At 44.8% G+C, this 19,539-nt stretch overlaps 1 protein-coding gene across 1 annotated transcript in view; it reads right to left on the bottom strand.

Annotated features, from left to right (window-relative positions):
- The window catches only part of LOC145391844 (paired box protein Pax-6-like), a 229,355-nt gene extending 211,370 nt beyond the window's left edge, over positions 1-17,985 (bottom strand). The window contains exon 1 of the mRNA XM_080266332.1: positions 17,897-17,985. Coding sequence (XP_080122458.1) covers positions 17,897-17,985 — 89 coding nt within the window. The remainder of the gene's footprint in view (positions 1-17,896) is intronic.
- Between the last annotated feature and the right edge of the window lie 1,554 nt (positions 17,986-19,539).

The following is a 19,539-nucleotide window of genomic DNA, read 5'->3' as shown; positions in this document are numbered from 1 at the left end:
TAGGAGAAGTACTATCCAAAGACTAGTTATATTTTATCTTATTTCTGCTATACCCCTATTACTCTAATTTGGCCCAGAATTGCCACCTTTCCATCTTGAATGCTGAGTTGTAACAATAGATTAACACGGAAATACGGTGCTAGTCACGAGGAAGTGCTATAGAAAGGCTGTGGACCCTTGGTACTGTCGCTTCGTGAAATAAGCTGCAAAAGGACGAAAATCTGGGCCAAGTTAAGATGAAAGAAGTATAGGTGTGAACGATAATATTTTTTTCTGAGTAGTTATGTAGAAAATTTACTTTCGTTTCCTGCGACGGAAGGTAAGTTTATATATATATATATATATATATATATATATATATATATATATATATATATATATATATATATACTGTATATATATATATATATATATATATATATATATATATATATATATATATATATATACTGTATATCTATATATCTATATCTATCTATCTATCTATATCTATATATCTATATATATCTATATCTATCTATCTATCTATTTATCTATATATATATATATCTATATATATATATCTATATCTATCTATCTATATATATATATATATATATATCTATATATAGATATATATATATATATATATATATATATATATATATATATATATATATATATATATATATATATCGAGTGGACTTAAGGTGTTTAATTCAACGTACCGTAAGATTATTTTGCACAGGTGAGAAAATCCTTAGGCTTTAATAGACCCACTTCAGGTATTTTATTCTAAGATTATTTTTTTTGTTAAGAAATTCTAAAGGGTTGAGGAAGAATATTTACTGGAGTCTGTTTTATCCTTCGCAGCTCAGTACAATAGTCAGTCGTCGATCTATGTGTGTGTGTGTGTGTGTGTGTGTGTGTGTGTGTGTGTGTGTGTGTGTGTGTGTGTGTGTGTGTGTGTGTGTGTGTGTGTGTGTGTGTGTGTGTGAGAGAGAGAGAGAGAGAGAGCGTTTAAGGTATGAAGATGAGTGTATTTAAGGGAAGGGTCATGGAAGGGGAGTATTCAATTGAAGTGGACCGAATGAGATAAGGGAAGAGGTGTAGGTGTAGGGGAAGGGTGTAGGGTGTAGGGGAGAGCTGTAGGGGGAAGGGAGAGGGGTGTAGGGTGTAGGGGAGGGGTATAGGGGGAAGGAAGAGGGGTGTAGGGTGTAGGGGAGAGCTGTAGGGGGAAGGGAGAGGGGTGTTGGTTGTAGGGGAGAGCTGTATGTGAAGGGGAAGGATGTAATAGGATGAGAGGAGGGGTGTAGGTGAAGGAGAGGGGTTTAGGGGAATGGGGAGGGGTGTAAGGGGAAGGGGAGGGGTGTAGGGAGGATGGGGACGACTTAATTAGGAGGGGGACATGATTTTATGACCTCGATGCTGGTGAAGGGGACGTCTCTCTCTCTCTCTCTCTCTCTCTCTCTCTCTCTCTCTCTCTCTCTCTCTCTCTCTCTCTCTCTCTCTAACAGATATCATAGTCATAGTCTGTTATAATGAGCCTTGACAGAACTATGAGGTTTGTTGCTGTCTGCTTTCTTTTCTTTTCCTCAGTTCCTCCCTCCCCTCCTCTCTCTACCTCCTCCACTCCTCTCTCTACCTCCTCCACTCCTCTCTCTACCTCCTCCACTCCTCTCTCTACCTCCTCCACTCCTCTCTCTACCTCCTCCACTCCTCTCTCTGCCCCTCCCATCCTCTCTCTACCCCTCCCACTCTCTCTCAACCCCTCCCCTGCCACCAGTACCTCACCCTTCGTCTCACATACCCACTTAAAGAGTAACTCCAATCTACCTCCCCCTCCACTACCCACTTCCTCGAGTCTCAGAGCTAATTTCTGAACAAGGTACAACATATGAATTTCTCAGTACCAATTCTCCACACACCATTCCCTCTCACTGCCTACAGCTTCCCACACACCACCCCCACTCATACCGCCCCTACTCACAAATGCACTCCCACTCGCACACCACCCACACTCACACACCACCCACACTCACACACCACCCACACTCACACACCACCCACACTCACACACCACCCACACTCACACACCACCCACACTCACACACCACCCACACTCACACACCACCCACACTCACACACCACCCACACTCACACACCACCCACACTCACACACCACCCACACTCACACACCACCCACACTCACACACCACCCACACTCACACACCACCCACACTCACACACCACCCACACACACACCACCCACACACACACCACATCCACTCACAAATGTACTCCCATTCACACGCCACTCCCATTCGCACCCCACCCACACTCACAAACCACCCCACTCTCAAACCACCCCACTCTCAAACCACCCCCACTCACAAACCACCCCACTCACAAACCATCCCTTCACTCACAGACAACCCCCACTCACAAACCAATTCTTTCTCATTCCAGCCCCTTATCCCCACTCATATATACCACTCCATCTGGGTGTGACATCTTCCTCCCTCTCACTACCCACTCACCAACTCACAAATCACTCGCTGTCACCCACTCATTCATAGCTACAGTATCACCCCCTTACGCCATATCACTACCCACTCTAAACCCTCTCACAAGCCCACTCACACTCACAAAACCAGCTCTTCCTTGTACCACCCCCTCTTCCCCTCTCACATATACCACTCAGAAGTTACAGGTTCTCCTCCCTGCTCTCTCCCTCTCACTCCCCACTCCTCACAAACCGTTTCTCTCTAGATCCCTCTCAATGTCCCTCTCACCAATTTCCTTCAGACACAGCTTCCCTCCTCCTTCCCTCTCCCACTCATTCCCTACTCTCTCTTACCCATTTCCCATTCCCCTTTGTTAACCCCACTCCCCTCTTACATACACACACCCCACTCAAGATACCTTTTACCTTTGGGCAGTTTCTCTCTCTCTCTCTCTCTCTCTCTCTCTCTCTCTCTCTCTCCCACTTTTCACACACACACACACACACACACACACACACACACACACACACACACACACACTCTCTCTCTCTCTCTCTCTCTCTCTCTCTCTCTCTCTCTCTTTCTCTCTCACTTTTCACATACCCACACCCCTCTCAATAGACACACTCCCTCCCTTCCTTGCCTTCCTCTACCCACATCCCTCTCCACATACCCACTCCCTCCCTTCATTCCTCCCTCCCTCCCTTTACTTACATTTCACAGAGCTCTCCCTCACACATACCCACACCCCTCTCCTCATACCCACTCCCTCCCTTCCTCCCTCCCCTCTGCCACACCCAGCGCAGGCCACCATCCACTCAAGTGTGAAATGATGGCTATTATACCGGTCTCCCTGCTCCACTGTCTGGGGGAGGGAGGGAGGAGGGAGGGAAGGGGAAAGAAGAAAGAAGGGGCAGGGAGGGGGGAAGGCGAGGAAGAGAGGAGGGAGTTTAGGATAGGAAGGGAGGGGAGGACGGGGTAGAGAGGGAAGGAAAGAGGTAAATTGAGGAGATGTGGAGAGGAGAAGAAGGGAAGGAGGGAGGTAGGGAGAAGAGGAAACAGGGGAAGAGAAGAGCATGAGTAAGTAGGTGGAGGTAGGGAGAAGAGGAAGAGAAGAGAAAGCAGGAGGAGGAGGAAGGAAGAAGAGAGAGGTTGAGACAGGAAGAGGGAGGAAATATTGAGATGAGGGAAGGAAAAGAAGAAAGGCGAGAGGGAAATAAGGCGGAAGGAAGGAAGAGGAAGAAGAGAGGGCGACTGAGAGGGAGAGGAGGAAGAGGAGAGAGAGACTGAGAGGGAGAGGGGGTTAAATTTAAAAACGAATTCCATGGGTTATTACTGAGGGGGGATTCATTGTGTTGTCGGTGGCTGTGGGAATGTCGGAGCCTCATGTACCCTCAGGCCCCCCTCACCCGCACTCAAACACACGCAAACGCACGGAACCGACATCAAATAGACCGGTACGCACGCAAGAGGAGAAATAGTAGCACGCACGCAAGAATGTATCGATATTTCTGCAAACGAATGTAGGATTGAAGTCGCATACACGAACGCATGATTATTATATATACACTTAAACATATGAATAATTATACCCTCATTCACACCTACACACGCAAGATCAGATATACAGGCCTGGTTATGCACGCAAGGAAACACACACACACACACACACACACACACACACACACACACACACTCTCTCTCTCTCTCTCTCTCTCTCTCTCTCTCTCTCTCTCTGGCAGTAACCAACACCCATACACCCTCAGTTCGTGGGAAACTTAATCGTGTGTGTGTGTGTGTGTGTGTGTGTGTGTGTGTGTGTGTGTGTGTGTGTGTGTGTGTGTGGTGATGGGTGGTGAGTAGTGGTGATGGGTAGTGAGTGGTGGTGATGGGTGGTGAGTAGTGGGGATGGGTAGTGAGTGGTGGTGATGGGTGGTGAGTTTCATTGTGTGACTGGTAGTGATGATGAGTACTTAGCGATAGTGATGAATAACGAACAGTGGTGATGAGTGAGTTGTGTTGTGGTGATGACCATGTAAGTGGTGGTGATGGGAGTGTTAGTAGTGATGAGATATGAGTGTAGTGATGAGTGTGGTAGTAGTGGTGATGAAGACCTTGTGTGTTCGTGATGAATGAGTGATGGTGTTGAGTGTGTGGGTGATGGTGATGAAAGTGTGAATAGTAGTGATGTGTGTGTGGGGGGGGGGATTAGTGACAGAGTGTATAGTGGTGATCTGTATTATGGTGATGAGTAAGTGGTGATAACTGCATAACTACCTATGATTAACGTTAATGAGTAGGGACACTCGATAATTAACCTGCAAGATATATAACGCAAAAATTATAGTGTGTGAAGAGCTTGAATACTATACTAGTCACGAAGAAGTGCTGCGGAAGGGATGTAGAGTCGTAGCATTGGCTTTTTTCTGTCGCTACGTGAAATAAGCTGCAAAAGGACGAAAATCTGGGCCAAGTTAAGGTGAAAGAACCAGACTTATTATTTCTTAGCATTTTTCTTTATTTTATTCGGGAGGTACAAGGATATATTGAGGGGTAAATTGCAGAATAAATCGCTAAGGAAGAGGTGTTACGGAATATCCCAGTTCCTTTGAATATTTTCCTCTCTCTCTCTCTCTCTCTCTCTCTCTCTCTCTCCCTCCCCCCAGGTATTCGTGTCCCTCTCCTGCCACAACACATCACTCTCCCACCTACCCCACCGTACACCCACTTACTCCTCTCTACACCCACCTACCCCACTCCAACACCCACCTACCCCACTCCAACACCCACCTACCCCACTCCAACACCCACCTACCCCAATCCTACACCCACCCATCCCACTCCTACACCCATCTACCTACTCTACACCCACTTACCCCTCTCAATACCCACCTACCCCTCTCAATACCCACGAGCCCTCTCCTACACTCATCTACCCCACTCTACACCCTCCTACCCCACTCTACACCCTCCTACCCTACCCTACACCCACTTACCCCTCTCAATACCCACCAGCCCTCTCCTACACTCATCTACCCCACTCTACACCCTCCTACCCCCACCCTACACCCACTCCACAGCTACCCCACTCCTGCACCTTGCTCTCAGTCTACCCCTCCTTCTTCCGCCAACAATAAGGGAACAGCAATGGAAATATCGACTAGTTTAGCGACAAGGCAACGCAAAACAAAGGACGGGGTTAAGGAGGCGTGTAGTGTAGCGTTGACTAGTGCTGGCGTGGGGTAGTGGAGTGTGCCGGAGCTGTGTGACCCTGTGTAATGGCTTCTGACGTTGTTAATGGCGTGGAGGAGGGGGAGAATGAAGGGATGGGAGAGGGAAGGTTGAGATAGGTGGGGGGAAGTGGTGGGGAGATGGGGGAGATGGAGATTGGGATGGTTGAGATAGGTGGGAGGAAGTGTTGGGGAGATGGGTAAGGTTGGGAGAGGGAAGGTTGAGATAGGTGGGGGGAAGTGGTGGGGAGATGGGGGAGATGGAGATGGGGATGATTGAGATAGGTGGGAGGAAGTGTTGGGGAGATGGGGGAGTGGTGAGGAGATGGAGATGGGGAGAAGTGGTGGAAAGATGGAGATGGGGGGAAGTGGTGGGGTGATGGAGATGGGGAGAAGTGGTGGGGAGATGGAGATGGGGAGAAGTGGTGGGGAGATGGAGATGGGGAGAAGTGGTGGGGAGATGGAGATGGGGAGAAGTGGTGGGGAGATGGAGATGGGGAGAAGTGGTGGGGAGATGGAGATGGGGAGAAGTGGTGGGGAGATGGAGATGGGGAGAAGTGGTGGGGAGATGGAGATGGGGAGAAGTGGTGGGGAGATGGAGATGGGGAGAAGTGGTGGGGAGATGGAGTTTGGGGGGAAGCGGTAGGAAGATGAAGATGGGGGTTATCAACAGAGACAGAGTCATGGAGGAGGAGGTTTGAGAGAGAGAGTGATGGAGGTAGAGGTTTGAGGGGGAGTGATGGAGGAGGAGGGTTGAGGGAGAGAGTGATGGAGGTAGAGGTTTGAGGGGGAGTGATGGAGGAGGAGGGTTGAGGGAGAATGTAGGAAGAGGTTTGAGTTGTTAGAGGGGGAGATGAAGTTGAAGAGGGTTGTGAGTAGTTAGAGATGGAGGGGAAGGAGGAGGTGGGGTTATGAATGGAAGAAAAAGGGTGTTATGGAAGCTGAAGGTTATGAGAAAAAAGGAATTTGGTTGTTAAGGAGTGTGTATAAGAAGTGTGGAGTTCAGAAGGTGGTTATGAAGAGAAAGACAGGGGCTAATGAAGGAGAGAGGGGTTATGAAGGGATGGGGTAATTAAAAAGGATAACAGGCGTGAGTTATGAAGGACAGAGGACTTATGAAGACAAGAACAGTGTTATTAAATAGGGTATATAAGAAGCCAGGGTTATCAAGGAGAAAGGGCGGAATATTTAAAGGGAGAGGTTATAAAGGGAGTTATTAAGGGAGAGATTATAAATGGAATTATTAAAGGGAGGGTTATAAAGGGGGTTATTAAGGGGGAGGTTATTTAGGGAGGGGTTATAAAGGGAGTTAAGGGAGGGGTTATAAAGGGAGTTATTAAAGGAGAGGTTATTTAGGGAAGAATTATAAAGGGAGTTATTAAGGGAGAGGTTATAAAGGGAGTTATTAAGGGACGGGTTATTGAGGGAGGGGTTATAAAGGGAGTTATTAGGGGAGGAGTTATTTAGGGAGAGGTTAGAGAGTTATTAAGGGAGGAGTTATTTAGGGAAGGATTAGGAAGGGAGTTATTAAGGGAGGAGTTATTTAGGGGAGGGTTATATTAGGGAGTTATTAAAGAATGGGGTTATTTAGGGAAGGGTTATAACGGGAGGGGCTATATAGGGAGTTAGTTAGGGGTTATATAAGGAAGGGTGTGGTAGTGAAGGGGTGCAAAAGATAACTGGATCTGATGTGAGAGGTGTAAGGCTGAGAGGAAGACCATGAATAGGATGGATGGACAGTGTGAAGAGAGCGCTGGATGCAAGAGGGATGTCTGTTGAGCAAGGAAGAGTGGCTGCGCGTGCCAGAAGTAAATGGAGAGAAATTGTGAATGAATAAGTGATGACGCAGCCCTGAGGGGATATTCTCCCGCACTTGGTGTGATCAGCTAGTCAGGTCAGGTGCGGGTAAGGGGATGGGTCTATTATGATGTGGCAGGGGTAAACCAGCTCTGCTGTCGGGCCCTGCTGCGGATGTCACTGATTGCACTGCGCAATTGACCCTTGTGCGGTGTGGTGCGGTGAGGATCTGTCCGTTCTTCCCTTTGGGGCTAAGATGCGAATGAATGTGTTTGAATGGATGAGTCAGTGGGGAGTGTGTCGTCCTGTCTCGGATACCTCCCTTTCCTTGGGGGAAGCAGCCTAGGTATATAGATAGAGATAGATTATAAAGGGAGGGGTTATTTAGAGAGGGGTTGTTTAGGGAGGGGTTATATAAGAAGTTATTAAGGGAGTTATTAAGGGAGGGGTTATTTAGGGAGGGGTGTAATGGAGGGGTGTGGAAGGGTAGATATTGAGGGACGAGGAGGGTCAGATCTCGCCAATGTTGTGGAATAATTCAGTACGGCCGTCTCCTTTGGCCTTCCTTGCCTCACGCTCTCTCACCCTGCCTCTTCCTGCCTCACCCTATACCCAAACAGTCCTGTCTCTCCCTGCCTCACTTCACGATCACGTCTCACCCTCTTCCTCACCCTTTTTCCCTCCTTACAATCTTGCCTCTTTCTCTCAGCCGCACTGTGCCTCATCTTGTCTTCCTGTACGATTATGCCTCGACCTGTCTCACCAAATAGTTGTGCCTAAGCAGATCAAAGTTGTTTCGCTAAATGGTCCTGCCTAACCCTGTCTTACCACCTAGCCCTGCCTTACCCTTTCTCGACCATTAGCCCTACTTTACTCCAGCCCTGCCCTCCCCTGCCTCACCTGACAAGCCTGGCGTGCTTAAGTCTGCCTCACCACAGTTGCCTTCACAATCCCTGTTGATATTACCGCCAGGATGTCCAGCCCTGCCTAACCAGATGCACACAAGCGCCCTCTGCCTACCTACCTACTTGATCCCTCTCACTTCTGCCTAAACCTGCTTCACCACATAATATGCCTGCCTCACTGTAGTCCAATCATTCCTACCTCACCACAGCCACTTCAGTCCTACCTCATCCCAGTCTTCCTCACCCCATCCCTGCCTCACCCCATCCCTTCTCACCCCATCCCTACCTCACCCCATCCCTGCCTCACCCCATCATTACCTCACCCCATCCTTACCTCACCCCATCCTTACCTCACCCCATCCTTACCTCACCCCATCCTTACCTCACCCCATCCTTACCTCACCCCATCCTTACCTCACCCCATCCCTGCCTCACCCCATCCCTGCCTCACCCCATCCCTGCCTCACCCCATCCTTGCCTCACCCCATCCTTGCCTCACCCCATCCCTGCCTCACTCCATCCCTGCCTCACTCCATCCCTGCCTCACTCCATCCCTGCCTCACCCCATCCTTACCTCACCCCATCCTTACCTCACCCCATCCTTACCTCACCCCATCCTTACCTCACCCCATTCCTGCCTCACCCCATTCCTGCCTCACCCCATCCCTGCCTCACCCCATCCCTGCCTCACCCCATCCCTGCCTCACCCCATCCCTGCCTCACCCCGACTCCGGCTGGCAAAACGTCCACACCAAACCTGTTTCACATTATGCATCCATTGAGCTCTCTCCCCTCCTCCTCCCCCTCCCCCTCCCCTCTCCCCTCCCCTTCTCCCCTTGCCGCCATGTTGCCTTGCCTTTTTCTGCCTCACGACACCCCTTCCAGCCTGCCTCACCCTGCCTCACTGCCACCCCAAAACCATCCTTCCCTGCCTTTCCTTTGGTTCTTGATTCGTATTCTAGCCGGTTATGGAAGCTCCCAAACACCTCTTCCTTAGCGATTTATTTTGCCCCTCTTCCTTGGCGATTAATTTGGCACCTCTTCCTTAGCGATTTTTGGATATGGCTGGTTAATATTCATTTGTACGTTATTGATGCAGAGTATGGCGATATTGGAAGGATTGGGAGGACAGTAAGGTGTAATAAGCAAAATAAATCGCTTAGGAAAAGATCTTACGGAGCTTCTTTAACCGAAGATATTGGGGAAAAAAATATGATGCTTTTAAATCATGCAAGATCAACCATACATATTACTATTGGAAAAACACAGCATATAATTGCGTAAGATTGGCGTAAGATAAACTGTAGATATTACGAACTCCAGCCTGGAAAAAAAAAATAAATAAAATAGGTATCAGAAATTTGCATAGCTGTCACGTATCTCCATTTTGAGTGAGAGAGAGTGGATAGGGTGGATATATGGGATGTCACATATGCATACACACCTGTCTCACACCTGCTCTCTCCCTCTGTCTCTCTCTCACACACACACACACACACACACACACACAACCAAACTCGTAGATACAGCTGCCCCCCCCCCCACACACACACCTGTTCACAACACGGAAGAAATATAGCGCCAAAAAGAATACCTCTCTACATTTTCCCTTCCCAGCTTGTTTACGTAAGGACTCTCACCATCATCAACAACAACAATAACACCATCATCATCAACAACAACAATAATAACGCTATCATCATTATCATCATCATCATCACTTTTTCATTATTGATATATTTCGCTGTGTACATTGTGAAGTTCTTTCATGCCTTATTGACCCTTTCAGTGCGATGATGATGATGATGATGATGATGATGATGATGATGATGATGATGATGGGTTTATTTGACTGATGATGATGATAATGATAATAATCTATCTATCTATCTGTCTTTCTATATCTATTGCCAGACTCCTTAATCCCGTACGGGGTGGCCACAAACAGATCGCCTCCACGTCGCCCTATTCCCCGCCATTTCACTGCCCTGCTCCCAACTCACACCCCTCTCTCAAATACCTCTCCACTCGATCCCTCCATCTCATCGTCGGCCTCCCCCTCCCTCTCCCCCCTCCACCTCACCCACATACACTCTCCTCCTCAGTCTCTCACGCTCCATAATAATAATAATAATGATGATGATGATGATGATGATGATGATGGGTTGACTTAACTAACTGAGGATGATGATGGTGTGGCAAGGTTTGGTCCATAGTAACTAAGACTCTCTCTCTCTCTCTCTCTCTCTCTCTCTCTCTCTCTCTCTCTCTCTCTCTCTCAGCGGCGGCTTTATAACAGGGCAAACGCTGGCAGTAAGACGATAACCAGATGGAGCTGATTTCACCTAAGAACATTACACCAGCTTTTTCCACGATGGGGGTCGAAGAGGTGTATTAGACGAAACCAGCATCAGGTCCTCACACACACACACACACACACACACACACACACACACACACACACACACACACACACACACACACACACACACACACACACACACACACACACACGTTACACAGAACACATAACACATTTGTAGTAAGGGAGGGTAAATTTTTAGTTCCCATGTGTCAAATGAAGAGGTACTGTAACTCTAATGTGTGTGTGTCCGTTTTGAGATCTTGTGTAGATGCCATGGAGAAATATGTTCCTCAGTCTAGAATTTAATTTGAAAACTGGCTTCTAATAAGAGAGCGTGTAGTCCTCAGTCACTCACTATAAATTGGACATAATATTTGGTTGGTAAGAAGAATAGAATGTGCTGTCTCTATGTCTAGGTTGAAGAGGCACTGCTAGGGTGTTTTTTAGAGTGATTATTACTGAAGAAATTGCTTAGTTCTTGTGGAGAGAGAAGACATTACTGATAAGACTGTTTGGTTCCTGGTAAGAGATGTGAAGTTCCCAGTCACTCTTAGCTGGAGGGATATTATTTGGCACGTATTAGGGGAGATCAGGTTTATTGTGAATAATTGAGACCATGTTTAGTTGTGTCCATCTGTATCTACCTACCTACCTACCTTTCTATCTGTTCATCCATCCATAGATCTGTCTATCTACCTACCTACCTACCTTCCTACCTACTTATCCGTCTATCTATCTATCCATCCATTCATCTGTTAGGCCTGCAGTCACTGGTAAAGTTGAAAAGACATAGTTTGATACCAGTTGAGAGAAAACGTTAACTCCTTGACCACTCATTGTAATTTATAAGATACCTGTTCCTATTAAAACCAAGCAGTAAATAAAAAAATCGTCTTCGTTTCTGTATAAACTAGACCTTCGTTACCTAAAACCAAAAATAGGGACATGGATGTAATTTGACGGTTGTGTGACGTATTCTAGGGAACGTTAGGCTCTTTCCATCCTTTTTAGTCTTCGTCATTTCGTTCATAATTATCTGGCCCGCAACCAACATGTCATGGGTTCGATCGAGATGGCTGTGAGATCCTTATTCTAGGTCTTCTTTATCCCTTATTTTTTTTTACCTAGAAGAGAGAGAGAGAGAGAGAGAGAGAATGTGGTGTTGAGTGTCGTCAGAAGGTTAAGGTGTTTGGCTAATGGTTTCGGATTTTGGCGCCAGTAAATAGATAAATAGACAGGTAGACAGATAAATAGGTAGGTAGACAGATAGATAGATAGGTAGAAAGATAGATAGGTAGATAGACAAGTTGACAGACACACATCCGTACATTTATACAGATAGAAAGACTGACATATACTTAGATAGACGGAAAGACAGACAGATATTCAAGTTCTAGACACATCCATATAGATAGACAGATAGAAAGACCGTCATAGTGAAAATAGACAGACAGGCGGATTAGTAGATAGACAAATAGATAGCCAGATCAACATTTTCCTTTCACCCCACCCACACCAACATGCAATCAATGGACACCCACACTAATCATGATTCCAAATATTCTTTTCGAAATGCGGATAAAAACGAAAAAATATATATATATACACAACCCCCACTGATTATATTAAATGTTTATAGATGATGTATATATAGATTTTTTTTTTTTTTTGGCTCATATGTAGAACTCAAAATTTCACCCATTCACCTCGAGTACTTATTTTCTCTCTTATCCTTAATTATTATTGGGGGATTTTATTCTGCTTGTTTTCCTGTTTTGTTTTGTGTTTGTTTTGTTTTATTTTCTTGTTTTGTTTATTTTTGTTTTTGTTTTTTTTGTTTTTTGTTTTTTTGTTTTTTTGTTTTTTTGTTTTTCAGTTTTGGCATTTTTTGTTTTGTTTTATTGTTTTTTGTTGTTTTGGTCCCAGGCCCCTGTGAACGTGAACCCGGTGGACTGCAGACTAAATTTATCCTGTAGTCCACCATCATCCTTTCGGGGGATAGGGAGGGGGGTTGAGAGACGTTTGTATAACCAGGCAGCAGACCCGACCAGTTATATCGGTGCCACCACGTGAAGGCGTCCCCCACCACCTTCATTTACCTGAGTGGGGAGATCTACCTGTAATAAGGTTAATCAAAGGTGTATTCTACCTGGCCATACGGAAAAATCTATCCTAATATTAAAATCGAAAAACTGATTGGGTTAACTAGACACCAAAATTATTTATAGGGATATTAATTCATGTATTGATGTTGCAGAATTGTACATGTGTGGCTCAGTGGCTGCGGGGTTCGCCTCACGATCTGCTTGTCCCCTGAGCACGGGTTCGAGACCAAGGTGTGGCGGTCATTTAAGCCCTTGAATCCGACCCCGTGTTTTATTGCTTTATTCGTGCTGCTTTGGAACAGTTTTTCTTTTTATTTTTTTTTATTTTTTTTAAGGGAAGGGGAGACTGAAATTAAGGGGTTACATGTGGCCATTATTATCCCCATGTAAAATAAGAGGTCTTTCCCATGCAGAATATAATCATCAGGTAGCAGCAAGGAAATAAGAATGTTCTCATCGTACTTAAATTATTGATATGGATGCGTAGTGTGTCCCTCCATATGCAGTGTGTCATGGGTAGTGTGTCCTTCCAAATGCTAGATTATATTAACGCTATATTGGTTTATTCTATTGACATCAGGGGAGTAAAACACCCGATTGGTTTATACTGATGAAGCTGCAAACTCCGAGACACAAACATGGTCAGGTATAACATAGAATATTTACCTGTATTGCGTTCACCTCACACATCCCTTGACGTAATCTTATACTGACACACCTGTATACTGACTCACCTGCATACTGACCAACCTGCATACTGACCAACCTGTATACTGACACTCACCTGCATACTGACACACCTGTATACTGACTTACCTGTGTACTGACTCACACCTGTATGCTGACTCACACCTGTATGCTGACTCACACCTGTATACTGACTCACACCTGTATACTGACACACACCTGTATACTGACTCACCTGCATACTGACTCACACCTGTATACTGACTCACACCTGTATTTTTTCACTGCAGACATCCTTTGACGCACTCATACACCAACTCACACAAGCATAGTTAGAATAAGATTTAACTTTGACATGCATTGCACTTACCAGGCACCCATATACACATACTGACACATATAAACACAGGCAAAAACAGCACTCAGCTTTCACATCCATTGTTCATACAGCAGACGTCTTCCTAATTCATACTTAGGCCAAAACTCTCCCGTCAAATACAAATTGTGAAGGAAGAGGGATACAGAATTCAGTATGTGTTATTCCCAGACCACATATGTATTTTGTGTCTATAGCCATGAACATCGGTAGGGTAAAAATTCTGTTTATTATGTTTTACGGATGCCATTCATTTGTTCAAGCTGCGGTATCTTGTCATTATTATTTTTGAAGAAACCACCGACACATATAGCGTTCTTTACACCATCATCATCACTATCATCGTCGTCATCATCATCATCATCATCATGACAGTTTTTTTTTAAAGACAGCTCACTTAACTTATAATAGCCACCACCAGTATGACTGTAACACATATGTACTGTCTATCTGCATGTTTGTCTGTCAATCTATCTATCTATCTATCTCTATCCATCTGTCTTTCCATCTATGTGTCTGTTTATGTGTCTGTCTATCTCTAATTATCTATCTGTCTCTATCCGTCTATCTGTCTGTATCTATCTGTCACTGTCTGTCAATCTATCAATCTATCTATATATATGACATAGGCTATCACGTATTAAACATCAATATCATCAGCGCAAATCACATCTGTTTATCATTTTCAAGAGTGGCATGATACACGAGTGATTGTGGAAAAAAAAAAAACGCGAAAATTATAATATTCAAACGTGGTATTTAATAGGATTTGTGGTCAATAGAAAATACTGTTAATAGCACTGACCGGTAATACGAGGGGGCTAGTGAGTGATTGAGTTGTGAGTAAGGGGTGAGGAAATTGGTGAGTGGGTGAGAGTGATGAGCGATGGAAAGTGTTGAGTGACGGATGGAGTTTGGTGAGTGAGTGAGTTGTATGTGGTGAGTGGGTGAGTGATGAGCGAAGGAGTGTTGATTGAGGGAAGGAATTAGGTGAGTGAGTGAGTTGTGACTGGTGAGGAGATTGGTGAGTGGGTGAGAGTGATGAGCGATGGAAAGTGTTGAATGAGGGAAGGATTGTGGTGAGTGAGCAGTGAGAGGAAAGAAGAGTGATGAGTAAGAGGGAACGTGATTGGTAAGTGATGGAGAGCGGTGAGTGAGGGAAAATGGTGATTGAATGATGAGTAAAGGTGGATGATGGTGAGAGGGAATTAGAGTGGTGAGTAATGGGGAAGTGATGAGTAGGGAAGAATGGTGAGTGGTGAATGATAGTGATGATGGAGATCTGGAAAGAGAGGGTAGTATAAGATACTGTTTGAGGCTGATAAAAGCTGAGTGTATTGATAATATGTGAGGAAGGCCATGTTATAGGAAATCTTTGAATGGTAGATAATTTGAGTGTGTGTGTGTGTGTGTGTGTGTGTGTGTGTGTGTGTGTGTGTGAAGTTAATAAAATCTGGTTGTGTCTTGGTAACATGAGAGGCTGGCCCTGATATCACACGGGGTGGGTTGGGCGCGGTGGTTGAGTAAGTGACGTGGTGTGTGGTTGTGGTGGTGGTGGGGTGTAATTCTATCCTCATCCAGTATGACACCAAAGATACGGACTTGCCTTCGTCTTACCTAACCTCCTTTCTTTCTTGGTGCTCTTGTTTCCTCTCTTCTCCTTTCCTCTCTCTCTTCTCTTTTCTTCCCTCCTCTCCTCGCTTCCGTACACTTTTCTTCTCCCCTCTTTTGCCACTGCGACTCCATAAGCATCACTCCTTTGTTTCGTCTCTTCTGTACTCCTCTTTCCTCCTCTCTGTTGTACTTACGTCTGTTCTCCTCCTCTCTTCTCCTCTCTTCCTTTCCTCCTCTCTTCTCCTCTCCTCCTTTCCTCCTCCCTTCACCTCTCCTCCTCTCTCCTCTTCTGCCGTTAGGATACCACTGATAAAATCTTGCCTTCCTTCACCTACCGTCCTTTCTTTTCTTTCGTACTCTTGTCATTTGTCGTCTCCCATCCATTCCTCTCCTCACTTCTCCTCTCCTCTCCTCTCCTCTCCTCCCCTCTCCTCTCCTCTCCTCTCCTCTCCTCTCCTCTACTCTCCTTTCTTCTCCTCTCCTCTCCTCACTTCCTCTGTCCTTTCTTCTCTCCTATCTTCCTCTCTCTTCTCCGCAGCTGCTTGGACACCGCTCATCTCGTCTTGCCTTCCTTTCTCCCTCCCCCCCTTCCTTGTTATACTCTCCTCAGCTGTTCTCCTCTCTGCTCTTCCTCCCTCTCCTCTCCTCTCCTCTCCTACTCTGTTATTAATTCTACGTTGTTCTCTCTTTGTTTTTATTCTCCCTTTTCATCTTTTTTTTCTTTTACACCTTTTCATTTATTCCTCTCCTGTTCTCTGCTTTATTTCATTTTACTGTGCTTTACTCCACACTGTAATGTCTGGTTTCATCTCCTATCCTCTCCCCTCCTCTCTTACTCTTTTAACCCAACGTGTATTCCCGCTACTCATTTCCCCTCTCTTTCCCTCCCCATTTCTCTATCCACTTCTTTCCCTCACCCACTTGTCACCCCACCCCTCCCCACTTCTCTATCCATTTCATTCCTTCCCCCACCTGTCTCCCCCCCCCCACACTCCCCTCCCCTCCTCTGTCCTCACCTCCCCACTACACATCCCCTCCCCATAAGTGTATTTATTCTCAGCCCATTTCTAAACGATAATATTAAACTCTGCCGTCGTTGTCTGTCCGGCCTTTCGTCACAGCCAAAAAATATCGCCTTCACTGCATTATTGTCGCCTCATTTTATTCATTATCCCTTTATTCATTATCTCTCTTATTCATCAGCCCTTTACGTACTGTTTCACTTACCTTCGGATAGTTAAGTTGCCGTGAAAATTGACTAGTAGTAGTGTGGGTGGAATAGTATAATCGTATTGGTATGTTGGTGGAAATTGCTTCATAAAACGGTAAGAAAAAATGATGATGATGATGATGACAGGAACTATGATGATGATGATGATGACAGTAATTATGATGATGATGTTGATGGTGATGATGATGATGATGACGACAGTTACTACCGGTATTGATGATGATGATGACGGTAACTATGTTGATGGTGATGTTGATGACAATAACTATGATGGTGATGATGACAATAACTATGATGGTGATGATGACAGTAACAGTGATGATGATGATGATGTTGATGACGATGATGACTGACTGACTATGATGATGATGATGATGATGATGGTGAAAGGACTATACTCATAAGTTAAATGAAATCGCCTTGTAGGGAGGATAGGTACAAAATCATCAACGTAGGTAATGTGTTCCTGAATAAAATCCTGTGGAGGAGATGGGAGTAGCACCATATAGTGAACCATATAGTGAACGTGTCGAACCATATACAGTATAGTGAACGTGTCTAGAACCATGTATAGTGAACGTGTCTAGAACCATATATATATTTGTATAGTGAACGTGTCTGGAACCATATAATTGTATAGTGAACGTGTCTGGAACCATATAATTGTATAGTGAACGTGTCTGGAACCATATAATTGTATAGTGAACGTGTCTGGAACCATTTATTTGTATAGTGAACGTGTCTGGAAATGTATGATTGTATAGTGAACATGTCTGGAACCATGTAATTGTATAGTGAACGTGTCTGGAACCATAGAATTGTATAGTGAACGTGTGTGGAGCCTGGTATGGTGCTCAGTTTTAATCTAACAGTAGTGTAAATAAAGCAAGAATTATCGTACAGTGAGCTTGTTGAGAGAGCCATTGCCTGTATTGATTGACTGATAGTGAAAATAAAGGAGAAATTACCGTGTAGCGGGTTGGTGAGAGAACTACTGCCTTTATTGATACTGTCACAACTCCCTCCCGTTCACCCCTCCCTCCTCCCCCCGGCGCTGCTGTGGGGAGTGGGGAGGAGCGCAGACCCCCCTACACCGTCACCGCCGATCGGAGTAGCGGCGATGGCGGGCGGCGGCGGCGGCGGCGGGGTTAGCGGTGGCGGCGGCGGGGAGGTGATGAGACGGCGGCATTATTTAGACTATACTACTTTCACCTCAACTTGGCCCAAATTTTCGTCCTTCTGCAGCGTGTACCCCGCAGCTAAAGGGCAGAATAGGACAGTACTCGGCTTCCTTCCTATAGCACTTCTTCGTGACTAGCACCAACCTGAAGTGTAAATATTATAGCTCAGTTTAGGGGCCGTTGAGAAGGTAATATCAAGCGAGGATTTAATCTAAGTTACGCAAAATTTCGAGATTTTTGGACAGAGCAAAATTTAATATAATGTTTAGCCATTTTTTTTTTTTTTTTTTTTTTTTTTTTTTTTCGGTGTTTGAAAGAAAAATATTTGTGTATTTTTTTTTTCCAACTCAAAATTATATATGATTAAAATTTTTGGAAGTGGGAATTTTAGAGGGTATATTATGGTGCCAATTTTGTATTTTGAAACCGGTGAAAACAGAGAAAATTTTAGCTGTCTGGAAATTAATATAGAAACCAATTACTTATATGTAGCCACTCAAAGCCACTCACAATATAATAATAAAAGTAAGCCACTCAGTAATTATTAGAAAGCCAAATAAAGTTTATGGTTTCAAGCCACTCCAAGCCACTTAGAAAACACTTAAGCCACTTACATTAACAGAAAACAAGGTACAGTATATATATGGTTTCAAGCCACGTAAAGCCACTTAGAAATTAGTAGAAAAACCATGTATCGTATATATGGTTTCAAGCCACTTCGAAAACCTGTAAGCCACTTGGAAATTTATAGAGAACCAAGTACGTATATACGGTTTTAAGCCACCCAAAGCCACTCAAAAGCCACTTAGAGTATAATAGAAAAAAAAAAGCCACTCAAACTTCATAAAAAATAAAGAGGTGTCGTATATAGTACATGGAAAGGGTGTAGAGCCATAGCATTTTCGTCTTTCAGATACTAGTCACGAGGAAGTGCTATGGAAAGGGTGTAGAGCCATAGTATTTTCGTCTTTATGATACTAGTCACGAGGAAGTGCTATGGAAAGGGTGTAGAGCCATAGTATTTTCGTCTTTATGATACTAGTCACGAGGAAGTGCTATGGAAAGGGTGTAGAGCCATAGCATTTTCGTCTTTATGATACTAGTCACGAGGAAGTGTTATGGAAAGGGTGTAGAGCCATAGTATTTTCGTCTTTATGATGCTAGTCACGAAGAAGTGCTGTGAAAAGGGTGAAAGAAGGTGAAAAAAGACAAAACTCTGGGCCAAGTTGGAGTAAAAGGAGTATAGTTGAATATTCTCTTGTCTTATACACATTACCTAACACCGTATCACCTCATACTCATTCCCCTATTCCCTGGTTTAGCCCTGTAACACGTAAGACGGTGCTAAGGTGTAGTAGGCAGAATAAATCGCTAAGAGGGATTTATCACGTAGGTCACAGAGATACTGAATAACACAAGTGAAAAATGTAGCGCCGTGTTAAGGTGTACAGAATAAATCGCATAGAGAAATTTATCACGTCAGTCACAGGGATACTGAATAACACAAGTGAAAATTATAGCGCAGTGTTAAGGTGTTTATAGTATGTAAAATAAATCGCTTA

Source organism: Coenobita brevimanus, chromosome 20 (genome assembly GCF_032717465.1).
Source record: "Coenobita brevimanus isolate Jiangsu-jjx chromosome 20, ASM3271746v2, whole genome shotgun sequence".
Lineage (NCBI taxonomy): Eukaryota > Metazoa > Arthropoda > Malacostraca > Decapoda > Coenobitidae > Coenobita > Coenobita brevimanus.
This window is presented reverse-complemented; position numbering and strand designations above follow the sequence as displayed.